This window comes from Colobus angolensis, unplaced genomic scaffold, assembly GCF_000951035.1.
Source record: "Colobus angolensis palliatus isolate OR3802 unplaced genomic scaffold, Cang.pa_1.0 Scaffold20, whole genome shotgun sequence".
In the NCBI taxonomy this organism is placed as follows: Eukaryota; Metazoa; Chordata; class Mammalia; order Primates; family Cercopithecidae; genus Colobus; species Colobus angolensis.
Window position 1 is genome coordinate 6,846,192 of NW_012115155.1, and position 11,860 is coordinate 6,858,051.

The following is an 11,860-nucleotide window of genomic DNA, read 5'->3' on the forward strand; positions in this document are numbered from 1 at the left end:
CTTCCTTCCTTCCTTCCTTCCTTCCTTCCTTCCTTCCTTCCTTTCTCATCTTTAATGTGTTTGAATTAGGGTCTACACAAGATCTAGGCATAGTGTTTGACAGGCTGATATATCTTTTGCATTTCAACTCCATTTTTGCCATTTTTGTTGAAGACACTAAGTCAAACATTCCTGTATTCTAGATTTAACTAATTGCCTTCTTACAGTGTGGCTGGGCATGTTGGCCTCTTTCTGTAAATTGGTGTTTAGATCTTGGGGCTCGACTACATTTAGCTTCAATTTTTTGGGCAAGAATGTGTTTTAGATGGTGTTATGTCTTATTGTGCCACATTAGAGGCACTCTGATAATCACTTTTCATGACATTAAGATTGACCCATGAGTTCAGGTGTTTTAAATTGAATCCATAGACTAAAATTAATAGTTTAAACCATTAATATTCCACCTAATGGTTTAGCAGTCCTTGACAATCATTGTCTAATCCTTTACCTCACTGGGCATTACTAAAGGATGATTTTCAAATTCTAGTATTCTTTTGCAGATTCTGGTTTGGTTCTTCTCTAAAGATTTTTTTCATGGACTGTTAAGTTGCATCCAAATACATTTATACAACAAAGGCAGGATATGATCTCTATTCTTTCTAATATTCAGAACGTGACTTCCTTCTCTATGAAACTTCAAAGGGGACCAATGGACTTGAGTAGAGAGACAAGACAGACGCTAGGTAGGTAGACAGATAGATACATAAATACATACATACATGCATACATACATAAATTGATTGATAGAAACTAATAAATTGTATATATTTAACAATCAAAGTGACTATTCTTTTTTATGCCCAAATTGTCCCATCAAATTGACTCCTGGACCATTTTGAGATAATTCCAGTCTTTAACAAAAGTCTTGTTTTTAGGCAAAACAAGACATTCCACTTTCATTCTGTACTTTTCATGGTCCAGAAATTGACTCAGTAACATCTTTGTTCCTTTTATGTGAGAACTTTTATTTAGAGACAACTATCTGTGCATTAGGTTGCTTCTTGCATTTTCAGTGGTCTAAATGTGAAAATACATCGTTTTTAAAAAGCATTAAATTATGAGTTTAAGCTCATTACCAACTCTAAGCTTTATTGCAGAATTTTATCTAATGTTTGCATTTTATATTTTATCTTTTATGATAAATCATTTAGTTTCAGTTGATAATTATTAGCTTTTTCTTGCTATGTTTAATAGTTTCATAATATAATAGCAATATTGTTTAAAATGAGGTTATTAAATGTATTTTTATATTTTAAATTTTTTTGGTAGGATTCAGCCTACTAGTCAAACTACTGTTTCAATATCAAATATGTTTAAATCTATATGTTCCTAGTAATACTAAAAATAATTTCATTGGTTATTTCGGGGCACCCTAGGGAAACATTTCAGCATTTTGAAACTGATGAACTAAAGGGAAAGCATCAACCATATAACTCGCTTTTCCCAAATAATATTGTAGTTTAGGGAAATCAAATAATTGATGAGGGATGTTTCAGTTTTGTAAAGCATTCCCATTAGTAAATCAGGAAGGGATGATAGCATTAGATTAACCACCTACCAGCTGGTTTGTCTTTGGGCAAAGTACTTATATTTTATGAACTCATTTACAGTGTCCATAAATGGCAATGCTGTTACCAGGCTTTGCCCTCAGAGATCTCCCAGTTACTGAGCCAGCATTTAAGGAACAGGTATATCAAGAACAGTCGGTTAACTAAGGTGGTAAATGACTCCAAGATCTCAATGACTTAGCAAAATAAACATTTATTTTATGTTCACATCCCCATGCAGTGTGACCTGTTCAATGAAGTCAAACAATGATAAAATCCATGTCTACCCTATTGCTCCATTTCATGTAGCTTCTTGGGATTTTTTCCTGAGAATTTTGGATGGCTCAAGTGATTTGCCTTGGGCAATGGGGCATCAGCAAACATCATGCAAGCAAAGGCCTGACAAGTACTTGGTTTCTAGCTGTTCTGGGAGGTTGTACCATGTAAACTCCCCTGCTAGTGTGAGAGGTCATGTGGGCCGAAGCAAAGAACTACAGCTTACTACCACCCAGCCTAGCTGACCTAGCAGCTGGCTGCAGAGGCATGAACTGCCCAGCAAATCCCAGACTCAATGGCTGGCCTGCAGAATCATGGCTTAGGCATGATTTAAAGTCAATTTGGAGTCTTATGTGTCTTTGTTTTTATATAGCAAAAGAACTGATGCACTGAGAACATAGATGATGGAAGATCAGCGATATACTGGGAGTTGCTGAAGCTGGTTGTGATGCTAGCAGGATCCTTTTATTACTCTCTGTGCTCTTTGTATTTGAAATTTTCTGTAAAAAGAAAGTTAAAAAGAAAATATTAAATTTCAATGTTGCTTTAATCCTGGTTAAATTCATTTGTTTTCATTTTCTTTTAGTGTTTAAGAACTGTTATTCTAGGCCAAAAGAAAGAAAGAAAGGAACGAAAGAAAAAAGTAATTGTTATTATATTTAACTTTTAAAAATTATTGAAAATAGTATTTAAAAAAGCAGAGGCAACAAGTCATGAAACAATACTACTACTATTTATTGATAATATAGACTCATATTAATCAAGCACTTTCTATGTGCCATAGGTGGATTACGTCTTTGAATCCTTACTACAACAGTATGAGGGAGGCTCGTTTTGAGTGACTGTAGTCTGATGAGACAATTTATGCTTTGCGAGTTGATTAGCTACCTATTGTAACGAAGGATTCTAAAACAACACCTGGAAACAACAGACGTTATCATCTCGGAGTGTCTCTGGGTCCGTAAGCAGCTTAGCTGGGTGGTTCTGGCTCGGTCTCTCATGCACCTGCAATAAAGATGTCCACAGGACTGCTTTCATTTTAAGGCTCGATGTGGGGATCTTACTTTGGTGTCCATTCACAGGGCATACTGCTGAAACTTCCAGTCTCACTCCCTTGGACTTCTTGCAAGGGCTGCCTTGTTACATGCGAGTTGGCTTCTACCACAGTTAGTGATCTAGAAGCACCCAAGATGGAAGTCATTTTTTTTTTATAATCTAATCTTGGAAATGATATCTACCACACTATCATATTCTATTTGTTAGAGCAAGTCAGTAAGTTCAGCCCACTGGGAGGGAGGACATGATTTTATCAGCAGAACATGAATCCCGGGAATTATCTGCCCATCACGGGAATGACCTTAGCAGTTGCCTAGCGCCCGTGAAGTTGCTTGTCCAGCTTCCACAGGAAGTAAGGGGTAGCCCCGCGAGACAAAACCACCCATTCTGGGCCGGGTGCGGTGGCTCAAGCCTGTAATCCCAGCACTTTGGGAGGCCGAGACGGGCGGATCACGAGGTCGGGAGATCGAGACCATCCTGGCTAATACGGTGAAACCCCGTCTCTACTAAAAAATACAAAAAAAAAAAACTAGCCGGGCGCGGTGGCAGGCGCCTGTAGTCCCAGCTACAGGAGGCTGAGGCAGGAGAACGGCATAAACCCGGGAGGCGGAGCTTGCAGTGAGCTGAGATCCGGCCACTGCATTCCAGTCTGGGTGACAGAGCGAGACTCCGTCTCAAAAAAAAAAAAAAAAAAACCCACCCATTCTGATTCCAGGGTTTACTATGCAGCTGCTCACATGCTGTGGGGTGGTGTTTACCTTTTGTGGGACAACAGCAACTCCTTCCACATAGCTGTCATCCTGGGAATGATGACATTGGGAAGTCAACACAGTGGTTGGGAAGTCAACACAGACAAGAGCTGATTTTCACCTTTGTGACAAACACCCAGGGGTATTATCAGGTTTAGGCAAACAAAAATAATCTGTACATTATGCTCACAATGTGGGGCACAGATTGTGGCACTCCCACATACCTCCTGCTGCGGAAAGTTTGCAGGAATGCAGGAGAGAATGCCAGGAGGACAAGGATAACCTTGAGTTCACTCTCATTTATAAAAAGTCAAACCCTCTCAGACTTCATAACTTTCCCGGTAATAAATTATTTGAGGTACCCCTCGCATTTGATCATGACAAACTGCAGCTTCCTATTCCTGGGATGGGACATTAGTCACAAGGGGCAGGAGTTGGCTCAGGAGAGGAGTTGGTACTATATCTTGAAAGCTGTTGGGAGCCACTGAAGTGTTTAAAGCATCATAGGGTGACATGATTGGAGATGTACCTGCTGCTCTGAGCTACGGCATTCTGTCTGACGCATCAGACAACATTCTATATTCTCATGTATGAGACAGCAGATGTCTCCTTTGTACCCCAACAGATTTATTCATGTTAGCTTAATAAAATGTATTTCCCAAACCTGCAGATTGGTCAAAGCTCCCTATCTCAGGATACTTGAACCTGACCCTATCTGAGCATGCAGACTTTTGTGGCTGCCCACCAAGCTGTAAGCTTTCTGGGGTAGAGATTGATTGCCTCCTCCGTGGTTCCACCCTCTGGTGGCAACCACATCTGTTGACACATACTAGGAACTCAATAAATGATAGTTAAGTCAAAATAAACTGAACTTCATTGTGCACTTACTACATGTTATGTACTATACTGAGTACTAGGTACATAAAAATAAGACAGTCTCAGTTGGGCACAGTGGCTCACACATGTAATCCCAGCACTTTGGGAGGCCAAGGTGGGTGGATCACGAGGTCAGAAGTTCGAGACCAGCCTGACCGATAAAAGGAAACACCGTCTCTACTAAAAATACAAAAATTAGCTGGGAATGGTGGCACGTGCCTGTAATCCCAGCTACTCGGGAGGCTGAGGCAGGAGAATCTCTTGAACCTGGGAGATAGAGTTTGCAGTGAGCTAAGATCAAGCCACTGCACTCCAGCCTGGGCAACAGAGCTGACTCGACCTCAAGAAAAAAAAGAAGTCTGTTATTAGTGAAAAGCCATACTGTATGTAAGCAGTTATTTTTTTAATTCATGAGTCAAACATTTGTTCAGGGCCTGCTGTGATTGTTGCACTCTGCTAGATGCTGGGGTACAACATCAAATGACACATGACCTCTACTCTTATAGGTTGTGTAACCCATTGAAACAGACACAATGGTATATGGATGATCCAAGCTCAGTATACAGTGGGAGCAAGGAGGAAGGTCATAGAGATAAGCAAAGAGGAGGGCCATGTAAGAGGGGAGGAGCCACATTTTGAGAGGCGTTACCTCTGCACGAATTTTAAAAGAATGAATGAATTTAAATGAATGGAAAATAAGTCTGGTCCTGCTGGATCATGCCTATAATCCCAGCAGCTTGAGAGATTGAGGCAGGAGAATCACTTGAGGCCAGGAGTTCAAGACCAGCGTGGATAACAGAGTGAGACCCTGTCTCTACAAAATTTTTTTAAAAAAACTAGCCAGGGTGGTGGCTCACACCTATACTCCCCGCTACTCGGGAGACGGAGGTGGGAGATCATTTGAGCCTGGAAGTTTGAGGCTGCAATGTGCCATGAGCCATGATCGCACTACTGCAGTCTACAAAATAATAATAAAAAAGAGAGAGAGAGAGATGAATGAAAAATGTGAATGTCAAACGTCAGTATCAAGACACTGGTACTGGTGTATTCAGGCTGGGGGAAAAAGTCAAGGATGTAGAAGAAGGTAAATGAATACACATAAAGTCAATCTAAGCAGGAGTTACTGATTCCCGCAAAGGGATATGCAGAGCCAAGCCAAGTTTTCTCTCTGCTGCCTTTCTCTTTCCAGCCATCTACGAGCAATCCTGTGAGGTGTACAGGCACCAGGGGAACACAGCTGGCTTCTTCTACATCGACTCGGATGGCAGCGGCCCACTGGGACCTCTCCAGGTGTACTGCAACATCACTGGTAAGGTTGCAGGAGCCCTACTGACACTTAACCACTCCATGGTAGGAAGCAAAAAGAAATTCCCTGGAGACGGATACCTATGTGAATCAAACCTTGAAAGACCAACTGGTCTCCTTTGGGGAGGAAATGGTATTCTAGTGAGTAATGCAATATGCAGCTAGGTTAATTTTCATGAGACAGACAAAAGAAAACTTGTTAATGGTCTTGATAATGTTTCATGGAAGCAAGAATTCATTATCGGTGGTTTTCTTTAGGGCCTCCAAGGGCATTTTCTCTCTTGCAACTCAAAAACAGAAAGAAAAGGTAAACAAGCAAACAAACAAACAAAACTCCAAATCAATGGGAAACCCTGAGTCAGGAAGCTGGGAAGCTCGATTCCAGTCTGGCCCCAAGGAATGCATGACCCTTAGGTGAATACTACAGTCTCTCTGAGCTTTATCAGTGACATGGGAGTAATAGTGCCTACCCCCAGAGCTGTGAGGATTAAATACAATCATGTGTTTTGGAGCACCTAGCCAGACTGGTTGTTCTTAGATGTCTAACCAAAACAAAACAAAAAGGTGAGCTTTTTCATTTTTCTCTGGAGATCTCTTGACAGCTTACAACCTATTTCTTAAATGCGGAAGGACACGGTAAGAGGCAGTCATTACATGGGCTTAGAAACGGCATTTGATCCTTAATTTACCATGATATATTTCCACAAAACCAAATCTTAAAGTAATCATTATTTAAAAATCCCAGCTATGCAGCCAGGTGCAGTGGCTCACGCCTGTAACCCCAGCACTTTGGGAGGCCGAGGTGGGCAGATCACGAGGTCAGGAGATCAAGACCATCCTGGCCAACGTGGTGAAAGCCCATCTCTACTAAAAATACAAAAATTAGCTGAGTGCGGTGGCGTGTGACCGTAATCCCAGCTACTCCCGAGGCTGAGGCACGAGACGCACTTGAACCCGGGAGGCAGAGGTTGCCGAGAACCGAGATCGTGCCTCTGCACTCCAGTCTGGCGACAGGGCGAGACTCCATCTCAAAAAAAAAAAAAAAAAAAAACAAAAAACAGAAATCCAGCTATGCAAGCACTCCTACCGTGAGCATCATTAATTGGCACATACACATTTTTTGTTTGTTTGTTTGTTTCAAGCACTGGTCTTCAGAGATGCCAGCTGCATCATGTAATGAAGCAGGAACGTAGGGGACTCTTTAGGCTCATTGAGCCCTCAGGCCTCAGGATTTTCTGCAACAAAGCCACCGGCAGACACCGTTTTGGATACAGAGGGTATGAAAAGTAAGACACAGTGGCGATTGTTCATGAGGCAGTAAAGTCAGGAACACTACCATGAGGTATCTCCAGCAGAAATGCAAGAAAACTATTGAAAGAAATGGTGAGGAAGGAAGTACGGTAATTTGCCCATCTGGATACAAAGTCCCATGCTGTCTGCGTAGAAAATGCTGGTGACCTGGAATTGGGTGCCATGTCCTTGCATTTTCATAATACTTTATCTCTCCAAAATGGTTGTATGGTAGCTGCTCTTCAAAAGACCTATAACATGATTAGAAATCGTGTTCCTGATGTCTTTTCATGGTTGTGGTAACCTATAGTGTTCAACAACTTGGTCAAAAACTAGGCTTCTCAGCCAATCTTGGTTATTTTTAAAATGTAATTGACATATGGACTCTTGCTAAAAAGGCAGATTTTCCAGCCCCAGAAATTCCAATTCAGTAAATGCACTTTTACTGAGTTTTTCAAGTGATTCTGATGCAAAATGTCCCTGGTCCACTTTTCCAAAAAACAGGGGAAGTAATTTGGCTGCAGAATAAGGCAAAAGAGATAAATGTCCGCTGCTGAGTGGCCAGGTGTGATTTGTAATAATAGGAGTGGTATAATGGACAGCAATTACTGTGTTTCCACTCTCTCTGGGAATTGAGCTGGAAGTTTACAAATACCGTCTCTTTTCATCCTCACACAAAAATCAGAGGCAGACATTTTTTATCTCCATCTAACATAGAAGGAAAGAGAATATGAGCATTTCATGATTGGCTCAAGGTAATAAATTCTGTGACTAACAGTCCAGACGTAGGAAGCAGGCAGAGCCTTCTGGTTCAGTCATAATCCATATCACCAAAATGTTAATTGGATACGTTGTATTATATATATTTTGTTTTTAAAGAGTGTTGCTTTATTTTTAGAAAATTTTGTAACAAAAGTCATCAATGTTAATTGAAGAAATTTTGAGGGGAAAAAAGGATGAAGGAAATATTAAAGCCAACAGTAATCCACAATCCAGAGATTGCCATTGTTATTAAATTATTAGAATTTCTTCAAGACATTTTAAAATGAATGCTTGTGTGTTTTTGCTATGAACTTATATGTTACATATATACATACCAACACATAGAAATATACATATGCATTTAAATTATAAATTTTAATTTTAATGTGTGATGTAGATTTTCCCTATTAAAATATATTTTGAAATTAAGATAAATATAGCTTAGAAATGTTAAACTCTTCAAAATAATGGAAGGACAAGGGCATAGAGAGCCTGATTGATACACAGGTTTCATTTACATGAAACTCTCTTCCTCACCATCCAACAGCCTTCTCTCAGGGTTTATGTTTGATCCAAGAATGACTAAAGGTGAATAGTGTACTTGTATGTAAAGATCACTGTTTTGCTGATGGGATCCTGAAGGAATCATAGCCTCTGAATTGTGTCCCGAGTTGATCAGCTTGGTGTGCATGGTGGGGTATTTCTTTTGAATATGGTTTTTTGGGGTCATATTCAGCTGCACGATGTATAAGTTTCTGTTTTTGTTTTCTAAAATACCTGCAAAAATAAAAGCAGGCCAGGCATAGTGGTTCACACCTGTAATCCCAACACTTTGGGAGGCCAAGGCAGGAGGATCATTTGAGGTCAGAAGTTCGAGACCAGCCTGGCCAACATGGTGAAAATCCATCTCTACTAAAAATACAAAAATTAGCTGGGTATGGGGGCGCACGCATGTAGTCCCAGCTACTTGGAGGCTGAGGCAGGAGAATCGCATGAACCTGGGAGGCAGAGATTGCAGTGAGCCGAGATCGTGCCACTGCACTCCAGCCTGGGTGACAGAGTGAGACTCTGTCTCAAATAAATAAACAAATACACAAATAAAAATAAAATAAAAGCAAAGCTCTGTGTTGGCTGAACTACACAACTCTCATATTTAAATGGAAAACAATTTTCTGATACATACATGTAATGGTGATCAAATATGCATCTTTCTATTTGAAAATTTTAAAAGTTGAATGTTGTTAAATGTGAGTGACTTATGACACTATAAAAAGTGTGACACAGTGGTCCAGGGAAGAGAGTCAGGAAGAAGGGAGAGAAGAAACAGAAGGAAACTTGTGCTATCTTTAACACTGGGATCATCCCAGAATGGGAGTCCAGAGCACCAGAAGGCAGGAAAACCAAACACTCTTTCTGCACCTTGTGCCTGTCAGCTCAGTTAAGTGCCTGGGACCCAGGCCCACATCTGTAAAATTAAGATCTGGGTCCTCTGGCTTCCACAGCCTTTCTTCATTGAGAATTCTCTGAGCTATTCTTTGAGGTTCCACAGAAAAGAGACTTTTCTTCTGAGAAGTCTACAGATACTTGCAAATGGATATCATGGGACTGAAGAGGGCAGGTTTCCATTGTAGAAAGCAATAGTACATTTGAGTCCCAGCTGTCTCTCCTACAGTGCACCCTGGGGAACGTGAGCTCCCCCTTCCTATAAGCAAAGTAGTCCCTAACCTGTCCTGGGAGATGTAAGTCTGTGCATCTCACCTGCACACAGGGCAGTCTTCAGGAGGGGAGTTCCCCAAATGCTCAACCAGCAACCACCCCATTTAATGTAAAGAGGCATAATCTCTGCTACAGGAAATTAACTGAAGGGAGGCGATTAAGCTTATTGATAAAGTGGACTGAATCTGGACCTCCACACACTTTTGACAGGGTGCCATCCTTGGAACTATGTTCTAAGTTGCTTCACAAGAGAGCTATCAGAAGGGAGATGGGGAGAGCACAATTTTTGGATGGAGAATTGAGTGAAGTGATGGATAAGGACGTTAAAGAGTAAGTTTCCACAGGAACACACACTTGTCAGACTCCTAACAGTTTTTTAAAGTGATTTACAATAAGGTTCAGTCAACATAATTTTACTCAATATAAATTTGGGCATTGTGAGCACTGTAAAAGTGCTGTAGTTTTAATAGTGTGTCTATATTAGTTTCCTAGGGCTCCGTAACAAACTACATAACACTGGTTTTATTTCGCACCACTGCAATAAAATGAGTATCACAATAAAGCAAGTCACATGAATTTTCTGGTTTCCAAGTGTTACCACAAAGGGGTCCTGATCCAGACCCCCAGAGAAAGTTCTTGGACTTCACTCAAGAAAGAATTTGGGGAGAGTCTACACAGTAAAGTTAAAGCAAGTTTATTAAGAAAGTAAAGGAATAAAGAATAGCTATTGCATAGGCAGAGCGGCCCCAGAGGTTGCTGGTTGGCCATTTTTATGGTTATTTATTGATTATATGCTAAACAATGAATCATGAGTTTTCCAGGGAAGTGGTGGGCAATTCCCAGGACTGAGGATTTCTCCCCTTTTTAGACCATGTATGATAACTTCCTGATGTTGCCATGACATTTGTAAACTGTCATGGCTCTGGGGGGAGTGTCTCTTAGCATGCTAAGGCATTATTATCAGTGTATAATGAGCAGTGAGGATGACCAGAGGTCAGTTTTGTTACCATCTTGTTTTCGGTGGTATTTGGCCAACTTCTTTACCGCATGCTGTTTTATCAGCAAGGTCTTTATGACCAGAACCTTGTGCCGACCTCCTATCTCATCCTGTGACTAGAAAGCCTTAACCTCCTGAGGATGCAGCCCAGTAGATCTCAGCTTTATCTTACCCAGTCCCTGTTCAAGGCGGAGTCACTCTGGTTTAAATATCTCTGACACAAGTTCATATAAAAGTTATGTTTACACTACATGGTAAACTATTAATTGTGCAATAACATTATATCAAAAAAAAAGTCTTTGTCTTAATTAAAAAAATACTTTACTGCTAGAAAATGCTAACAACCTTCTGAGCCTTCAGTGAGGCTTAAGAGACCCAATCATTTTTGCTGTTGGAGGAAAAAGATGTTAATGGTTGCTAACCCATCAGGATGGTCACTGCTGAAGGTTGGGTTGGCTGTGGCAATTTCTTAAAATAAGACTACAGTAAAGCATGTCACATAATTGACTATTTTTTGAAGGATTTCTCTGTAGTGTGTAATTTTGTTTGATAGCATTTCACCCACAGTATAACTTCTTTCAAAATTGAAGTCAATCATTCCAAATTCTGCCGCTGCTTTAGCAACTAAACTTGTGGAATATTCTAAATCTTTTGTTGTCATTTTAACAATGTTTATAGCCTCTTCACCAAGAGTAGAGTCCATCTCAAGAAGCCACTTTACTTGTTCATCCATAAGAAGCAACTCTTCATCCGTTACAATTTTGTCATAAGAATATAGCAATTCAGTCACATCTTCAGGTTCCACTTCTAATTCTAGTTCTCTTGCTATTTCCACCAAATCTGCAGTTACTTCCTCTATAGAAGTAATGAACTTCTCAAAATCATCCATGAGGACTGGAATCAACTTCTTCCAATCTCCTGTTTGATATTTTGACCTCTCCCATAAATCATGAATGTTCTTAATGAGATCTAGAATGGCAAATGCTTCCCAGAAGGTTTTCAATTTACTTTGCCCAGACACATCGAAGGAATTACTCTCTATGGCATTTGTAGACTTTTGAACTGTATTTCTTAAGACTAAAAAGTCAAAATTCCTCCTTGATCCATGGGCTGCAGAGTAAATGTTGTGATAGCAGGCATGAAAACAACATTAACCTCATTGTAGATCTCCATCAGAGCTCTTGAGTGACCTGGTTCATTGTCCGTATGCAGTAATATTTTGAAAGAAATCTTGGCCGGGCGCGGTG

The 11,860-nt window shown here is 40.5% G+C and overlaps 1 protein-coding gene across 1 annotated transcript in view; it reads left to right on the top strand.

The window, feature by feature from the left end:
• CNTNAP5 (contactin associated protein-like 5) overlaps positions 1-11,860 on the top strand; it is an 886,807-nt gene that overhangs the window by 570,515 nt on the left and 304,432 nt on the right. The window contains exon 12 of the mRNA XM_011941654.1: positions 5,733-5,852. Coding sequence (XP_011797044.1) covers positions 5,733-5,852 — 120 coding nt within the window. The remainder of the gene's footprint in view (positions 1-5,732; positions 5,853-11,860) is intronic.